Source organism: Pipistrellus kuhlii, unplaced genomic scaffold, assembly GCF_014108245.1.
Source record: "Pipistrellus kuhlii isolate mPipKuh1 unplaced genomic scaffold, mPipKuh1.p scaffold_m20_p_9, whole genome shotgun sequence".
Classification (NCBI taxonomy): domain Eukaryota; kingdom Metazoa; phylum Chordata; class Mammalia; order Chiroptera; family Vespertilionidae; genus Pipistrellus; species Pipistrellus kuhlii.
The window spans coordinates 36,640,513-36,660,189 of NW_023425595.1; the positions used below are offsets into that span (position 1 = coordinate 36,640,513).

At 45.8% G+C, this 19,677-nt stretch overlaps 1 protein-coding gene across 2 annotated transcripts in view; it reads right to left on the reverse strand.

Annotated features, from left to right (window-relative positions):
• The window catches only part of GAB2 (GRB2 associated binding protein 2), a 140,712-nt gene that overhangs the window by 26,897 nt on the left and 94,138 nt on the right, over positions 1-19,677 (reverse strand). For both annotated transcript variants that reach the window (XM_036428305.2, XM_036428306.2), the window contains exon 2: positions 13,379-13,679. In XM_036428305.2, coding sequence (XP_036284198.1) covers positions 13,379-13,679 — 301 coding nt within the window. The remainder of the gene's footprint in view (positions 1-13,378; positions 13,680-19,677) is intronic.

Here is a 19,677-nt window from a genome sequence, read left to right on the forward strand (position 1 = left end):
CCTGGCAGTAAAGTGTGTCAGAATCTTTCCTCTTCATGGTGGAAGAGGGAACGAATAGCTCCAGGATCCAAATGTAAAGGACCTGTTGTCCCTTGTGAGGTTTCCTGGGCCGTGTGTGTGTGTGTGTGTGTGTGTGTGTGTGTGTGTGTGTGTGGTGTGTGTGTGTCTGTGTGTGGTGTGTGTGTGTATGTGTGGGGTGTGTGTGGTGTGTCTGTGTGTGGTGTGAGTGTGGTGTGTAGTGTGTGGTGTGAGTGTGTGTCTGTGATGTGTGTGGTGTGTGAGTGTGGTGTGTGTGTGTGTGTGTGTGTGTGTGTGTGTGTGTCTGGTGTTGGAGAGCCAGTCATACTTGGCCACGCAGGGTCCTGCTCATTTTAGAGAGACCGGGTGACAAGCTTTGTTCCCACCTTCCCTGCCACACCTACGGCACATCTCACCCGTGCACTCTGGTCGTTTTCTTAGGGTCATGAGCACCGATTGGGGGACCTATGAACCAGGAGATCAGGGTTCGATTCCCGGTCAAGGCACATGCCCAGGTTGTGGGCTCAATCCCCAGTGTGGGTCATGCAGGAGGCAGCCGATCAAGGATTCTTTCTCATCATTGATGTTTCTATCTCTCTCTCCCAATCCCTTCCTCTCTGAAACCAATAAAAATATATTTTTTAAATAAAGGGTGGGTCTTGTCCTTGCTCCATGAGCTTATGTTGCAGTTGGAAAGAGCACATTTACGTTCAGGGCTGCACTTCTCCCTTCCCCCAAGGAGCCTGGGGACCCATTAGTCTTCCCCTAGGAATCAGCCCATCCAGTTGGCACCATGAGCTCACATGTTAATGATGCATTTGACCCTTGTGACCTTCCCATAAAAATACCACTGTATCTTTAAGCTAGCCAACTTGAATAAGAGTCCTTCTACAGCGACTTCCACTAAGAGGTAACTGACAGTCGGTGTGAGGCACTAGTGTCAGACATGACCGGGGCGGGAGCTAATCAGGAATCCTGAGCCGCGGCAGTGGCTGCTCTGGGAGGCTGGCGAGGCAGGGATGCGGAGCTCCAGCCGCTGTAACCTGAAGCAGAGCGCTGGCTGCCGGAGAGGCAGTGTGGTGCCGAAAGGAACATCAGTCAGGAAATCTGAATCTCTGCTTATTAGCGGTGGGACCTAGGCGTGGCATCTGAATCTAAGAGCCCTGGTTTGTGAAATCTGTAGAACAGCGACCTGTAGGGTCGTGCTAGGGCAGCGGTTCTCAACCTTCCTAATGCCCTGACCCTTTAATACAGTTCCTCGTGTTGTGGTGACCCCCGACCATAACATTATTTTCGTTGCTACTTCATAGCTGTAATTTTGCTACTGTTAATGAATCGAATGTAAATATCTGTGTTTTCCGATGGTCTTAGGCTCTACAGCAGCAGTTCTCAACCTGTGGGTCGCGACTGTAGAGCCTAAGACCATCGCAAAACAGAGATATTTACATTTGATTCATTAACAGTAGCAAAAATTACAGCTATGAAGTAGCAACGAAAATAATTTTATGGTCGGGGAGGAACTGTGTTAAAGGATCACGACATTAGAAAGGTTGAGAACCACTGGGCTAGGGAGTCAAGTGCGTGGGCCCTGCAGGCCAGTGCTCCACGAGTGCATGGTCTCCCTCAGCACCCACCGGGGGAGGTTGCTGGCCTAAGAGAACATCTTAAAGTCTGTGTTCACAACCCTTCCAGGTTTGACCAGGGCCAGGACCGGTCCCGAGAGGGACATGTGGACTCAGCGGGCCTTTGTGTCATGATAGGGGACTCTAGGGGCCAGGAGCCTGGCAGGACCCAACTTCCTAATCTTCTTTGGTGTCAATTAATACAAAAATGTCTGCTGGATTCTGATAGAGAATGGACCGAATTTACAGGTCAATCAGGGGAGAACTCACATGTTGACAATATTGAATGTTCCACTTCTGACAGGATATCTCTCTCCCCTTACTGAGTCTTCTTCTAATTTCTTCCAGCAATGTTTATTACTTTCTGTAGAGCAACTTTTCATGCTTATCTTTTTGTTGTTAAATTGATTCCAAAGTATTTTGTTTTTTGATGCCATTGTAAAAGGTAATTTTAAAAATTGTTCTCCAATTATAGATTGCTCTCAACAACGTTGACATTTAGAATAGCCTGGATGTCGTCAAGGCAGTGATCTTTGCAAATTCGAAATAAATGAACATACTCAGTGTTGCGAAGCTCTTAGGAAATGCCCAAAGCAGGATTTAAACTCGAGCTTCTTACACACAAAAATCAAGGGCTCATTCTATTGTGTGGCTCTACGTGAGGTAGATGAGAAGCATACATCTCTAAGTTTCAAGCTAAACACATATCCAGTGGGATTAGAAAAGAAAACCACTTAAGTATGACTGATCCAGAAACCAAGACCCAGAGCAGTCTTTCTTGATCACCCCACCTAAGCCGTTTTCTAGTCACTCCCTATCCCATTACCTCCTCTTATTTTCATCAAAGCACTATTGCTAGCATGGAAAGATTTTGTTTTTTGATCCATCCCTTCCCACTAAACTATAAGCTCCCTTAAGAGTGTGGACCGTACATGTCCCATTCATCACTGATATCTCAGTGTAGTGGCCATAAAAATAAGCCTTTCAGGTTTCCTGACGTGGTCAGCATGATGGACCGACAGTCTCGGCTGCTGGCCCTCTGCATTCCCTTGACTGCCCATGGCTGTTCTCATGCAGTGACAATGATGGAAGACAGGCCTGTTCCCGTGGGACATGGGACTCCTTTACTGGGAGCCCTGGGGCTTGAGAACTTCCCCTGACTTGGTTGAAATGGTCTTAATCCACACTGCAGCTTAACCCTGTTCCCTTCCTTCTCTTCTCCACAGGCGTCAGACCTGCGTACAGATGTTTCATGCAATACATTTCTAGCACATCTCAACTCATCTTGACAGCTGCTTCTCAGACACCCGAACTAATACAGTCCTAAAACAGTACTTGATAAACAAAGGGCTGGCCCAGGTTCACACTGCAGGCAAACCACAGGCCCAGAATCAGAACCCAGATGCCTGCTCCCTCACTCCAAAGCCTTTTCATCATCAATCATGTGAGAAACATGTTCTTGGCACTTTTGGCCAGAGGGCCACTGCTCCAATGAATCAGAGGGGAAAATGCCTTCCCCAGTGGCCAAGCCCCACAGCTGCCCTCCCAGCTCTGCACATAAGTATGCGGACTATCGAGGGAGTGAAAACATCTGTTCTAGGTTCAGAGAAAACTGAAGCTATGGCTTATGTCAACAGAGAACGCTGGCTTAGGCTGAAGTGAAAGGCAGCAAGACCTCAGTGTGATGCCCTCTTAGAGGAATGTAGGGAGAGCAGACATACTGGCAAAGCCCGAGAAGGTCTTCAGAGCAGAGCAGAGCGGGCAGTGAGTCTTTCCCAGGTCCTGGTGTACAAACTGAAGCTCCCATGCAGGTACTGTGACAGCTTGAGGCGAGGAACCACGTCTAGAATTTCAGGGTGAGGCTTCATAGTTAAAAGCATGGATTCTGGAGCCAGACTGTCTGGGTTTGAGTCCCAGCTCCTTTACTTACTATTATAGTTGTATGAACTAAGGAAAGCTATTGAACCTCTTTGTGCTTTAGTTTTCCCATCTGTAGAATGGGAATAATAATAGGTATCTACTGTGCCCTGGCTGGCTAGCTTAGTTGGTTAGAACATCCTTCCAATACTCCAAGGTTGGGTGTTCCATCCCTGGTGAGGGCACATACAAGAATTAACCAATGAATGCATCAATAAATGGAACAATAAATCTAAATTTCTCTCTCTCTCTTCTTTCCCCTCTCTCTCTAAAATAAATCATTTTTTTAAAAAGATGTAACCAATGAATGATTAAATAAGTGGAACAAATCAATTTCTCTCTCTAAAACTCAATTAATAAAAAAATTGGTATCTATCTCACAGGCTTATTTGAGTTAAGATCTGAGAAACACTTAGAACATTGCCTCATACATGGTTAGCTCTATAAGTACATCAGCTTTTGTGATCAGTAACACATTTAAAAGGACATCTCTGTCTTTGAGCACCTCAACAACTTAGGAGAAATGCAGCTCAAATCAGTAAAGTCAGACATGTGTATTTGATAAAATATTAATCGCACTCAGTAAAAACATTTTTTAGTTTGGGCAGAATAGAGTTGTTTAAGATGTTTCAGTTTTGGGGAGATTAGATTAGCATGGTACACACTTCACCAGACTGCTGTGAAGGTCATAGAGAATGCAGTGACAACTTATCAGCCACACATTCTAAGATACTTAATGTGTTCTTATCACAAACCAGACAGTATATTTTATACTTTACTAAGGGAATTCTTATGTAATCTTCACAACAATGTTGTGAAGAATGTCTTGTTTCTATTTTACTGATGCAGAAATTGAGGCTCAGAAAAGTAAACTAACTTACCCAAGACTCTGTTTAGATTGAAGTCATCAATGTTGTGCACTCATGTATTTATGGATTTCCAAGACCCGTGCTTTGTACTAAATTAACCATTTAAACCAGTATATATATATATATAAAAAGACACTTCATAAATCCTAAGGACTTTGTATACAATTGCAAGATGATATCACCAGCAATATCACATGGAACATTAGCCAAAAGTAAAAACCCAGGTTTCAATTCTACCCTTGCCAGTTAGCTGTACGATCTTGAGCAAATTGCTCTCCCCTTTCTTGCCTTCGAGGAGCTTGGAACTAAACCCTCTCTAAGGGCCTTTCAAGATCTAGCATTCTAGAATTTTTTCATGCCATGAAAGCTACTCTCTTCTCTGTCTTGACTATTTGGCTAATACGTTTTGTCAGCCACAAAGAGTTTTGTTCATAGATTCATCCACAAAGGGGTGAGAAGGTGGGGAACAGCGAACATAGATGACAGATTTGTAAAATAAAGCTTAGGCTATTGTTATACTCTGTCTCTCCTGCCTAGTTAGTACATCATCTGTTTTGAGGTTTTTGTTTTTTTTCTGTCTTCCTTTTTTTTATTATTTATTTATTTATTTATTTATTTATTTTGTCTTCCTTTTTTTTGGCTTATTTTTCATTGTACTTTATACTATGATTTCAATATACAGAATTTTAGACCCTATGTCCTGTGAATAATGTTAGAATATTTTTGAGGTTTCTTTTCCTCACTACCTCAACAGTGACTATCTGAAACCAACAATATTGGGGTGGGGAGAGGGGAATTGGGAAATTTTTAAGCTGTAATTTTGTATAACTATTTCAAAAGTTACATCATTCATTTGAATATTCACTGGGCAGCTACAATGTGTCTGAGTGGGGGTGACAGAATGGTGAGTCCTGTTCTTGCCCTGAGTCTCTCACACATGCCTCCCTCCCCAACCACGTGCTGCATCCAGTTCCCCAAGCCTCCAGGAACTTGAATAGCAGCCCATGGAGAAAGCAAGAGAAACCTCAATTTTGAGATGTTGAATGTATTAGTAATCTGCTGGTGGCAATCATTTCACAATGTATAAATCTATCAAACCAGCATGCTGTGCACTTTAAGTATATACAGTTTTGTCAAGTATATACCTTGATAAAGCTGGAGGAAAAATCATTATCTGATATATATATATATATATATATATATATATATATATATATATACACATACATATATATATATATATATTCCAATTTATGTAAAAAAGAGAGAGAGAGAGAGAGAGAGAAACCTGAATTAACTGAGAAAATCCTGTATTGATCAGTTTTATTCCAAGTTGATAAAAACTTCAATGTCCATCACTAGCCAGATGGGGCTTGATATTGAAATTAAATTCAGAAATTTTAAAAAATACATTTTTTTCTTTTTTATATGACAGATATATCTTGGCCCAGACCAGGCATGTCGAGAAAGGCAGGTAAACCTCGGTGAGAGTGGAGGGCCTGGGCTGAGACTGAGAAGAGCGCCAGGGCAGCCTGGTGGGGGGGAGAGAGGGGACATGGCCGGAGAACACGGCGAGACTGGAGTTCGTGGAGAGCTATCTGGTCCATGTCTCACACTCTCCTGGGGTGCCTGTCCCTAGAACTGGCCCTGGCAGACACAGGCACTGGTGTGCTGAGGGAGCCCAGAAACAGGCTGGCACCACCAGACCTGTGGGCAGGAGAGTCCGTGAGGAGGGGGCGTGCTGAGGGAAAGCAGAAGCAGATGCTCTCCAGACATTCAGGCCGACAGGAGTCTGTCCCTGGGCAGTGGGCTCGGGCCACTTGCTCGAGGGGTTGCGTAAGACTGTGGTCTCTGAGAAACAGGACCGGGTCCAGTCCCACGTGGGATCTGAGACCACAGGTAGGTTAACAGGGACAATAACTCAAGAACAGGCAAAATCCCGGGGCAGATGCTAGCTCACAATCAAGGTTAGGGGCAGACGGAGCAAAAGGGACACAGTCTCCAAGAGCCTGACTTCACCTGGGGCGCAGGGTGGGCCTTGACCTGAAGGGGGAGGTGGAGGGCCTCTGGCCGTGAGCACAGAAGCAGCGGCTTAGGACCCGGTGCCCCTGATGCCAACGTCACCAGCAGGTCACAGTCCCCAGACTTCCCAATTTTAGGGATGTGTTAGAACGCTGCCTCTTTGTGCACTTTAAAAAGATGACACTGGGGCTAACAATTTTCATTATGTCCGACTATTTACTGTGACTCATTCACACCCAGGAACACTTGGACATGTGCAATTTTACAAAGGGAAGTCTTACAATCTGACTACATTTGGCTTTATGAAAACTGACTGCTTCTTCCTCGTGTTTTTCCTGTTCCTGGTGGACTGAGGGAGACTTTCGTAGCTCAGCGCTGGTCTGCGAGGGCCTGTTCTGAAATAGCTGCCGCAGAATAGTATTTTCACACCGCGTTCCAGCCTTCCCAGGCTGCCCTGGGAGAGGTGGTAGTGGTGGTGGGGGCGGCGGGTGGCAGGCCCTGGGGGTCCAGCTCACTCCCCTGCAATGTTCACAGCAGCTCCTTCTCACCTGCTGTACACGTTGTATTTCGTGTGAGACTGGGTTAATGAGCAATGTCAAAAAAAAGTCTGAAAATCACTGTTTTGGTCCCCAAGCCCCTCAGTTACTATTGAAGAAATGGGATCAGGAACAAAGCTGAAATTGAAAATTAGAACTTTGGCTCAAGATTCAAATCCTTGAGAGAGAGAGAGAAAGAGAGGACCATGCCTACTGAGTTTTGTAGTGTTCAGAGTCTTACGCAGGGCCCTACGTGACGAGGTGTGTAATGACAGTCAAGATCGTCAGAGGTCACCCACACAGCGTGACTCTGTGATTGAACGTCAACCTATAACCAAGAGGTCATAGTTCATTTCCCAGTCAGGGCATATGCCCGGGCTGTAGGCTTGATCCCCAGTGAGGATGGTGCAGGAGGCAGGCGGTCAACGATTCTCTCTCATCACTGATGTTTCTCTCTTTCTCTCCTTTCCACTCTGAAATCAGTAAAAACATATTATATATTAAAAAAAAAAAAAAAAAAAAAAAAGATTGTCAGAGGTTCAAAGTGACCTTACCATTGAATTCAAAGTCCTCATTTTGTGTCTAGCCAAAAATAAGCATGTGGGCTTTGGAATCTGGTCTGGGACCAGTGCGACAATGACTTTGACCGCTGCTCACTGGAGCTCATCTGAATCAGCCAGAAAACAAAAGGGCGGGGGCATCTCAGAGAGACCGGGAGCTCTCCAGGCTGCTGGTGTTGAGGAGCTGGGAGGAAATGCTCGCCTCGCCAGCAGTCTGTGGGTTTGGCAGGTGACACCAGACTCATCTCTGCTGGCCAGCTGGGTGGTGTTTGGTAGCAAAGGGAGAGCAGAAAGAAGGATCCAGGCTTAGGACAGAGAGAAGAGGGCCAGGTTTCTCCCTGCTCCTTGTCCTCCTCCAGAGGGCCTGGGCCTCCTGCAGGTCAGGGCTGCACTGGCCCAGGACAAGGCAGGAGTGTCCGTGGGGTCTGGATGAAGTTCATGTCCCAGGAGGAAGGCCTGATATTTCAGGGTTATTTAGAATAACATTTTTTTTTCTTTTTTTTCTTTCTAAAAAGCCATGAGGAGGAGTTCAGATCTGGCTGGAAACTGGTCTGCATGTTTATTTTCCTCATTGTCTCAGTGGAAAAAAGGGTGGGTGATTCAGACAGCAGCCTCCGCCTCTGGGCCGGGGCCCGGGTCTGTCTCTGCTCTGTTCTCTACTCCTCCGGGGACCTGTGTCAGCCTGGGGAGGAGCTGCATGTTACCTCCCACATTCGCTCTGAGCTTCCAACAAGGGTCCCCCGAGGAAGTGAGAGATCTAAGATCAGTTTTAAAGACGCACATGGTAGGGGAGGAAACAAGAAAGGGAGAGGTCCCCCAGGGATGAGAAGAGAGAAAGGGCAAGTTCTCTAAGGAAGGCCTCCTCCCCTCTCCCTCGCAACCCCTCCCCCCTGACCTCCTCACACCCAGTCTCTCCCCTGGCTCTCCCACTCACTGCACCGGGTGCCAGGCCAAGGTCACCAGAAGGCATCTGAGGGCACGGCCTGGCTCCATCCCAGCCCTCCCTGCGGTCAAAAGTCCAGCTGGAATAAGGGGTCCTGACCTCTAAGCACCAAGCACCCTCTCTGGAGGGGAAGGAGCTGTGTGAAGACCTCCGATAACATTCTTCCTCGGGAGGTTCAAGACTTCCCCCAAAACATTCCTATGGATATCGCTGATCCCAGATGGGGCACAGGAGCTAACAGAACTCTGCTGTGAGCTACTCAGGAGACTCAGAGGATTCTAGAAGTTTAAATATTTACAAAATATCTAAGGGAGGGGAGGGAGGACAGCCTCACCAAGAACTTTAGGAGGGAACAGGTGGGGAAGGCATAAAAACAGCCTGTTCAACTCTGAAAAGTCTTTGTGCCACAGAGTTTGACACGTGAATGGTGGGAAACGCCTGCCAGGGAGCTGGAGGAGAAGGGGGAAAAGGCAAATAAGAGACTGGACATGGAGGGGCTCTGGCTGGCCTTCTTTCAAAACCTTCAAGAGCTCCAACCGGGGCTCTGGTGCCTAGCGTCCCCACTCTCTGGTTCCCGGTTTGAGGCTGCTCTAAGCTGGGACCTGCTCTCCTGACCGTGTGGCTCTCAGAGGTTAAAGCTACTGTACAGACAGCACTCTACTGCTCGGATGTTCAATTCTCAGTGATTTAGAAACGTCCTGCTTCCCCTCGCCGGCTATTCTGTGATGGACAAGCTGCCATGGTAAACAGGGGTGGGCAAAGGGGGTTAGGCACATGGGGAAGAGTCAGAGCACAGCCCCAGGACGGAGCGAAAGGGCCTCGCTCTAGGCCTGGTGACAATGCATTGTGGCCCCGTCACTTTGGGCCTTTAACCCTCGGCTTCATCACTTGTGCAACAGGAATGATGCTAGCAGCTCTGCCTATCCTAACCCGTTACATGCCATGTCAGTCACCGGTGCCTGAGACTATACTTTCCATTTGGACCTGTCAGTCTCCGGCCGCCAGCATATCCGTGAAATCAGATACCAAGGGCTAAACAGATAGGAAGACAAAACAGGTTTGGCGCTTAACGTGTTTATTTGTTTCTTTCTCCTCAAAGGAGACTGCCCAAGTGCTCTGTAGACTGTCACAACCAACACCAGATACTTCAATCATGTCCTACTCCTTTTGACCTCCTGAAGTAAAACATTATCATTATCAGCACAACCACCACATGGGGAGCAGCGCCACCAGCTGCCACGGCTCCCCTGTGCGCCCCAACACCTTCCCATCTCCCCCCAATGGCGCTGGGAGGGAGAGTGTCCCCGCTGCGCAGGCGACAAAGCCCCAGACACATAGAGGCCTGGCTTATTTAACACTAGAGGCCCGGTGCACAAAATTAGTGCATGGGTACGGTCCCTAGGCCTGGTCTGCGATCAGGGCCATCTTCCCAGCTGCTGGCAGCCGGCCCCGCCCCCACTCCCGGTTCCCCATTCGCCATTGGATGATTGGTGCCTGATGGTCAGGAGAAGGGACTGAGAGGTCAGCTGTTCCAGCCTGCTCGCTGGCCCTGCCCCTGCAGCAGTGGCCATCAGGCGATTGGAGCCTGCCAGCCAGGGAAAGGAACCAAGAGGTGGTCAGTGCGCCTCCTAGTGACTGGTCCAGCGGTCATGGTCGTTCTGCCATTAGGGTCAATTTGCATATTACCCTTTTATTACATAGCATGGTGGACAAATAAATGGCAGGGCTGGGACTCCAGGGCAGCCGGCCTGCCTTTCAGGGTCCACGTGAAAGCGGCCGTGCAGGCCCTGGAAGACAGAGGGACTGAGAGGGAAGGGCAGATAGGATTCAAAGGGATGCTGGCTTTCCCAGCAGCGGATGACTCCTGAGCCCATGAATAATTCACCAGAGCGCTGTGCTGAGAGCTGGTTCTTTTTGTGTGTGGTACATCTGGTCAGGGACAGCTGCCCGTGGCCGGGCCACAAATGTGTGGACTGGACCCTCCAGCTCAGAGGCACAGCTCAGAGCAGTTTTCTGCTCCGTTCTCGGGGGCTGAAGGCTATTCTGATTCCCAGAGGAAGGCAGGGTTCTTACATGTGCTTATGAGTGCCCACCTGCACGTAACAAAGAAACAAACAAATCTCCATGCGTGTGATATGAAATCGAGACATTCGTCCTTGGACTTGTTTTCCCTCCGTGGGCCTCATCTCTAGTTCCCTTCTGGGAAGGGCTCTCTCCTATCAGGAGGTTGTGTTCTCCACCCTTCTGTCGACTGTCAGACTCAGTGTTACTCCTGGTCTGGTCTTGTTCCTAGACAGGTTTCATTGCAGGCATTTCTGGCTGGAATATGTGAGGAACTGGAGGGCGGCAGCAGACAGCAGAAGCTGAGAGTGGCAAGAAAGATTATAAAAAAAGACTCCATCTGCCACAGAACCTCTTCCAGCTGAACGTGAAAAACAGAAGTTGTTTTCCTTCCTTTTTTTATTTTTTATTATTTTTTTTAATGGGTCCTATTGCAACTCTTAAAAAAAGAAAAAGAAAAAGGGATATGAGCTTGAAGGAAGGTCCCTACAGGAAGAAGTCTGTTCGGGCCCAAGCAGCAGGCAGGGCTATTGCATGGCACAGCTGCTGGGGGGTATCTCTGCACAAAACCCCAAGGGGTACCTCTGTGGATAGCCCTGTGGGAGATGTGAAACTTGAGGTGTACAGGCAGTGGGGCTATGGTCTGTCCTGAACCCACGGAGAAGCAGAAGCTCTGGTAGATGATGATTTATCTCTGTTCTGCAAAAGGAATCCGAGGCTTCAAGTGACTCACATAATCGCAGAGCTGAGATTTAAACTCAGACAGCCTCGCCCCAGCCCACACACCAACGGAGCCTGGTGACTGCAGGAAAGCCTAGAATGACAGAATTCTTGGAATATCCCAGCCCTGCAATGTGAGCAACACAGGCTGGTGAGGAGGGAACCTAAGCCAGCTACACTCCTGGTGGAAGGGGTCAGGGAGTGCTTCCATCAAAGTGTCCAAAGAGGCAAAAATACCATGGCGTGCTTCTGCCAGATGGTCGTATTTCAGGAGGTCAGGGAGAAAGAGACAACATCTATAATAATAAAAGTGTAATATGCTAATTAGACCGAACATCATTCCAAATGTCCTTCCAGATGAAGCCGGGCTGCAAGGGAAGCTGGTGCCGGCAGCCAGGGGAAGGAAGGTCTATTCTTGCACGATTTCATGCATCAGGCTCCTAGTGTTATAACAGAAAGTCAGACCTGGGTTAGGTTAGAATCTTGGCTCAGCCATTTCTAGCTGTGTGGCCTTTATTCAAAACCATTGCTACTTGGAATAAAGTTTTTAAAAAGACAGGAATGCCTCAGAGATTCTTAGCTGATTTGCCATGGGTTCTCAGCATTAATGACTTTTATATGCTTCTCTATAAATATATTTTTTATTGATTTCAGAGAATAAGGGAGAAGGGGAGAGAGAAAGAGAGAGAGATAGAAACATTAATGATGAGAGAGAATGATTGACTGGCTGCCTCTTGCTTGCCCATCTTTCCTCCCCCGCCCCACCAACTCCCTGGGATCGTGCCCTGACTGGGAATGGAACCATGCCTCCTGGTTCATAGGTCAGTGCTCAACCACTGAACCACACCAGTTGGGCAATGTGCTTTTCTTTAATTGATGTGCAACCAGGTTTAAGAACTACTGATTTAGGCTCTCTACCTGCCAAACAAACAAACAAACAAAACACTCATCCCCAGCTCAATCATCCTATAGCTGGGGATGAGTCCAAATAGATGTCAAAGAGAACTGCAATTTAAAACTCATCTAGAAAAGCTGAGCTATTCCTTGTGAAGGTTAACAATACACAAATGTAAATAAGCATTCCCCTTCTCACCTGTCCCCTCCCAAATGCATAGAAATGAACACTGGATTATACATCGATAAAAATCCCCAGCCCCCTTCTTCTCTGCTCCCCCTGCCAAAAAAAAAAAAAAAATTGGCAAGTGTAACTATGTGGATGGTGTGAAATAGATGGGTTAGACCCATGGCCTGCAAACTGCGGCTCGAGAGCCACACGCAGCTCTTTGGCCCCTTGAGTGTAGCTCTTCCACAAAATGCCACGGCCTGGGTGAGTCTATTTTGAAGAAGTGGTGTTAGAAGTGTAAGTTTAAAAAATTTGGCTCTCAAAAGAAATTTCAGTCGTTACACTGTTGATATTTGGCTCTGTTGATTAATGAGTTTGCCGACCACTGGGCTAGACAGACAGGTGGACCAGAAAATGGATCAAGGCTGCCGGGACCGGTTTGGCTCAGTGGATAGAGCGTCGGCCTGCGGACTGAAAGGTCCCGGGTTCGATTCCAGTCAGGGGCATGTGCCGTGGTTGCGGGCACATCCCCAGTAGGGGGTGTGCAGGAGCCAGCTGATCAATGATTCTCTCTCATTGATGTTTCTAACTCTCTATCCTTCTCTCTTCCTCTCTGTGAAAAATCAATAAAAAATATATTTTAAAAAAAATGGATCAAGGTGAGAGCTGCCCTATGAGATGGCGTAAGTAACAGGGCACAGAGTACTAGAGAGTGAGGGGAGGGGAGAAAGGCACAGGGCTGAGAAATGGGGTGGCGCTGAAGTACCTGAAGATGTTACCTTTAGCACAAAGCACCTTAAGCTTCATCACAACCCCAACAGATCTCAGTTTCCCACTGGAGGGTCATCAGGGCCAGGGGTCCTTCTAATGTTTGGCAACCCCTTCACACTCTTACCCTCTGCCTATCACTCCTCTGTTGAAGAGGAGCTTTTAGCCGACAGCCTGCTCTCCTTATTCTAGGAGTCTGAAGTCCCCGTCACAGCCCCCACCGCCCAACCCTCCCCCAGGGCGCACCTTGCCCTTTGGAGAAGGTCTGTGCTCTCCTACCTGCGCTCTCCTCCGCCTGGCTGAAGCCGCAGATCTGACAGATGCTCTGGACCCACTTATTCATGTCCTCCTCGGTTTCGGCCACCAGGTAAAAGGTGCGCTCGCTGGTCTTGATGTCGAACACGAAGCTGTCCTGCAGCTCCTTCTTGTTGAAGGTCAGGCCCGCGTCCACCTGCTCGCAGAAGTTGAGGTTGATGATCCGCAGGGGCTTCTTGGAGTGGTCATTCTTGTAGTATTCCAGCACGTCGGGGTCGCCGCTCATCCGGCCGCTCCGCAGGATAAACCAGCGTTTCTTCCAGGCCTGAAGGGGAAGGAGTGAGACGAGGGGGGAAAGGTCATCGGCTGTCTCAAAGCTTTCCACGGGCCCCCATGTTATTGCGAGGTTAACAGTGGGCACGGGTGCATCTGCAGGCTGAACGTGGGCTCTGTCTCTCTTCCTTTTTGCCCCAGAAGTGGGGGGTGATCTTGGAATGCATTTCACTTTGTAAACAGTTTTATCACCATGCAGTGAATTGTGTGGCATTCCCACTTTTTAGATCAGGAAGTTAGATGTGGATGAAAACACTTTACAGCAATTATTCCATTAGGCGAGAATACAGACTCACACTCACAGTACTTTTAACTCACAGGGTGGAGCCTGGGAAACCATAACATCTCAGTTTATGGATGGGGACCCCCACTAAGACACGGCGAGCCGAAGCAACAATGCCACACCACGCAAAGAGCAGAAAGCAAGTTTCCTAACTTTCGTTCATTGTACATTGTGTTTTTCACCACATCACAATGCCTTGAAAGAATCACAGAGAAACCCTTATAAAACTTCTCTGAAGCGCATAATTTTAGGATTTTCCCGCCCGTCTCCTTCACTGCTATATCCCCAGTTCTTACAAACTAGAACATCTCATTTTGTGCGCAGAACCTCCAATGCGCTTTCATCTCACTCAGAGTAAGAGCCACCTCACCGTGGCCAAGGGGGCCCTCCTCCCACGTTTCTCACCTCATCTCCTGCCATTCTCTGCCCATTCTGCTCTGGCCAGAATGGGCAGAGAATGGAGTATGTGGCCCCTCCAACCTCAGGGTCTTTGCTCTGCTTGCTCCCATTGCCTGTAACAATCCTCCCTCAGATATTCCCATTGCTTATTCTTTCTTTCAAGTCTCTATTCCAGCGTTTTTCAACTGCTGTTCTGCGGCACACTAGTGTGCCGCGAGATGTTGCCTGGTGTGCTGTAGGTGCAGACAAGACAAGAATTTTATAATTTTTCACTATTTTGTTTACTTAATATTTCATAATAAAGTAATTATAAAATACTTTCTTTGTGTTTATTTGATTCCTATTCAAGAGAATTACTTTATATATAGTCAATATAGGCACAGAGTTAAATTTTTTAACATTTTCTAATGGTGGTGTGCCTCGTGATTTTTTTCATGAAACAAGTGTGCCTTTGCCCAAAAAAGGTTGAAAAACACTGCTCTATTCAAATGTCACATTATCGAAGAGGCCATTTCTAACCACCCAACCCTCACATTCTCTTTACTCTGTTGTACTGGTCTCCTAGCACTTATACCACCTCGAATACCATATTTATGTTGAGTGTCTCCCAGAATGTAAACCCCATTAGGGCAAGGGTTGGTTCTGTTTTAATCCCATGCCACATCCTCAGGGTTTAGAATAGTGCCTGGCACATAACTGGTTATCGATAAATATGTATTTAATGAATGAATGGATTAATGACGTTATTCCATGAATTTCTCACTGCAGTAGTAAGTCATGGGAACTGAACTGATGCCTAATAAGCCTTAGACAGAGCAGAGGTAAGAAAATAAACATAAATACTATTTATATACAATTATCTGAAGTCTTGCCCAGGCCACTGCTTACAGAACTCCATGTGTGCTGTGTGTACACATGCTGCAGGCCACACATACACATATATACGTGTGGGTCAGGAGCATTTAAAAAGATATTGTTAATAGTTCAGCTTGTGTTTGGTTGATGTGTGCCTTTCAGGGGTAGTCTCTGCAGAAAGAGCTGTTTCCGAATCTCTGGAGTGCAGGTGTCAGCATAACCACACACAGCTCCCTCGTCAACAAGAAAAAGGTGTTTGCTCTAGATAGCATCGAAGCTTGTCGGTTCAGCTCCCAAGGAAGCAGTGCAGGCTGACAAATGGCTGCCTATGAAATGTTGATAAATGTATGACAGAGCAGGCAAGGCTGGTCCAGTCCCACCCCCCCATCCCTCTCTGCCACAACACCTCTTCAAGTCCATGCTGTTTTTTTTTGTTTGTTTGTTTGTTTTAAACCAAACAATTCAGAACAAAGCAACTTCAAAACCTCTAGCTCCACTGACAACTTCTCTGATCCCCTGAGGTGAAATGAAGCTTTACTTCCTCTGAACCTTAATAACACTTTAATAAAAATAAAAAAAAAATCCTCACCCGAGGATATATTTTCATTGATTTTTTAGAGAGAGGAAGGGGGGTGGGGAGAGAGGAGAAACACTGATGTGAGAAACATCAATCAGTTGCCTCCTGTATGCACCCAACCAGCAAATCTAACCTACAACCTAGGTATGTTCCCTGACCGGGAATTGAACCCACAACCTTTTGGTGTATGGGATGATGCTCCAACCAACTGAGCCACACGGCCAGGGCAATAACACTTTTCATGTACTTCTCATGGCATGTCGTTTTTTACAACCTATTACAGGTATTTTTGTATTTGTTGTTTCTTTGCAAATAGACCATGAACAACATTTCCTATTCCTGAACCTTTCTGATCTCTCTGGCCTCATTTATGTATGTTTCCTTTCTTCCTTTCTCTCTTCCTTCCTCCCTTCTTTTCTCCATCCTTCCCTCCCTCCCTCCCTCCTTTCCTGCTAGCCATCCAACAAATATTTATTTAGTGCTTACAATGCAATAGGCATTTTTCCAGATGCTGAGGATATAACATGAATTGCAGGTCTTACAGGAATTCTTATTATATATTATTCTCCAAATGTGCCACTTAGAATTAAATATGATATAAAAATAACTATATACCATGACCAAATGGGGTTTATTCCAAGGATATAAAACGAATTCAGCATTCAAAAATCAATCAGTATAATCCATCATATTAATAAGGTTAAAGGAGAAAAACCGTATGGTTATATCAATCAATGACGAAAAACATTTGCCAGAATTCAACACCCATTCATGATAAAAAATCTCAAAAACAAACAACAAACAAAAAAAACGGACACAGGCAAAATTCTGAATGAATCTCCAGAGAATTATACTGAGTGAACAAAGTCAATCCCGAAGGGTTCAATTCCACTTATATAACATCCTTGTCAAAATTTAGGGATGGACAGCTGGTTGTCAGTGGTTAAAAAGGGGGCTCGATTCCAGGTAGGGCACATACTCAGGTTTTGGGGCTGTGATCTCTAAAATTGTTTAACCTCCCAAATGTTTTTTTAAATTGATTTTAGAGGAAAATAAAGAAAACATATCTTCATGACTTTGGGGTAGGCAAAGATTTCCGGAATACATAAAAGGCACTAATACAAGAGAACAAGTAACCAATCATATTCCATTAAATGTAACCTCTGGTTACCAAAAGTCACCATTAAGAGCAGGAAAAACCAAGCCAAGACAGTGAGGAGAGATACTTGCAATGCACATAACTGATGAAGGACTTGGAGGACTCATATTCATAACATATTTAAAAACAAAAAAACAAAACAAACTCCTACAAATTGGCAAGGAAAAGGCACTCAACAGAAAAAGCAGCAAAAGATTTCATTAGGCACCACACAAAAGAAGACGCGCAAGTAGCAATAAGCATATAAAATATCTTATCTCCATTAGCCATTAGGGAAGTACAAATTAACACTACCACACCACCACAGAATGGTTACAATGAAAAAGACTGACAATAATAAGTACTGGGAAAGAGGTGGAGAAACTGAAAAACTCATACTCCGTTAGTAGATGGGTAAGTTGGTATAATCATTTTGAAAAACTAACGTAGTATCTACCAAAGCTGAACATTCATACCAGCCCCCTACAATTCTACTCCTGGGCACATACCCCAAATGACTGTGTATAAACATTCACCAAGATACCTGTCCACGTACGTTCATCACCACACTGGTCATAATAGCCCATATCATGCCTGTCTGTCTACACTCTCTATTTCAAGTGCTTGCTACTTATAGTCTGGACTACTATCATGGCTTCCTAACCAGTTTCCCTAATTTAATACATCTAAATGCTTCCAGTTTAATCAGAACAAGAAAGCTCTGGTCCTGTTACTCCCCCCAACTATTCAAAAATGTAATGGCTCCCCATCATCCACAAAGCAAACTCCAAATTCTGTGGTTTAGTTGTTGTTTTTTTTTTTTTTTTTAAATTAAAAATTATTTCCAATGGGCTAAAACAGAGATAACAAAATTTACCCTTTTAAGTGTGTAGTTCTGTGGTATTAAGTACATTCACATTCATAGCATTGTACAGCGATCAACACGGTTCTTTTCCAACTGAAATTCTGTATCCATTAAACACTAACTCCCCCCCTTCCCACTTGACCACCCCTGAAACCCACCGTTCTACTTCCTGTCTGTCTGATCTTGACTGCTCATAGAGGTGAAATAATACAGTATTTGTTCTTTTGTGACTGGCTTATTTCATTAGCATGATGTCTACAATGTTACTCCCTGTGGTAGTGTGAGTCAAATTCCATTCCATTTTGATTATCCCTCTTATCTGCTGATGGGCTCTTGGGTTCTATGGCTCAGTTTTAAGGCTTTCACAATCTAGTTCAAACCCACCCTTCCATCTCATCTCTACTCACACATATATGGTATATATTCAAACCAAGTTGCTGCTATTTAAACCAAGTAGAATATTTTCACTATTTCTAAAACATGCCTGGGCTTTTCCGCCTCCACTCTCAATTTCCCTCCCGATCTTCCTTCCTTTCTAAATTCTCTAAAGTTTTTCTTATACTTGAATGCTATCCTGCCATATTGAGACAGGCCAGTGAGCTAGGACAAGTAGAATAGGGAAACTGAGGCAGCTGAACAAACTGGCAGAGCAGTTTATAGTACAATAGATACAGAAGTTCACCTCCCTAGAGACAATGTCTAGGCCTCAGCTGTATTTCGGCTGTAGATGCAGAAAAGCAGCAAAAGGTGGGTGATACCAGGACCAGCTGCAATGACTAATGACCCCCTGCCCTGGTGCTGACCAATCAGCGGAGACCACCACCCTGAAGGAGCACACCTAGGAAACTGAATATTCTACTGAAACCCTCCCTCGAGACCTTCCCTAAGACTCCTGCAGGCAAGAGGAATACAAGACAAAGGACCCAGTGCTCTGTGCCCCTCTGGGGAGCAGCCCTGGGCCATTAAGTACATTCACTTTGTTGGACAACCATCTATGTCTTCTTTCCCTACTTTTTCACTCACAGGCATGCTTCTCCTAAACTCTAAAGGGCCCCACAGAGACTTGCATCCAGGGGAGCAATGGGCAGTGGCAGCTCATCACAGGCTAATCCTGTCCCCAAGGCCTCCCTTTTCTCTGTCTTTCCAGAGAGCTGGGGTAACCCGAGCCTAAGAGCTACTGCTGGTTCTTCTATGCTAAACCCTTTCTTGTTTCACTGTCCCCAGTCTTAAACATTTCCTCATACTCACTCCTATGGATTCATGTTGTGAAAATTTTCCTGCATGAAGTCAAGAACCTTACATGCAACAGTTAGGCCTAGGCAGACCCGCCAAGGGCCAGGTCCCTTTTTTGGGAACAATGTCATAATTTAAAAAAATATATATTTTATTGATTTTTTACAGAGAAGAAGAGAGAGGGATAGAGAGTTAGAAACATCGATGAGAGAGAATCATCGATAAGCTGCCTCTTGCACACCCCCTACTGGGGATGTGCCCGCAACCAAGGTACATGGCCCTTGACCAGAATAGAACCCGGGACCCTTCAGTCCGCAGGCCGATGCTCTATCCACTGAGCCAAACCAGTTTCAGCAGATGTCATAATTTTTTATTAACTTTCACCCAGTGTTCCACCATCTAGTGCTCTCAGAATATAGCTCTTCCTCTTCCCCAGAACCTTACACGTGGCCTTCCTTCTGTGTTGTAAGTACTTTTATTTATTGAACTAAGTAACATAGCCAGATCGCATTAAAATACTAGTATACTTACTCTTAAATATCTCATCTTGAAACTATTTTTTCTAGTTTTAATAATAAATGATATCAAGCCATTTTAATAGACAAATATGAAGAAGGAAAAAGGGTACCAGTTTTTGCCT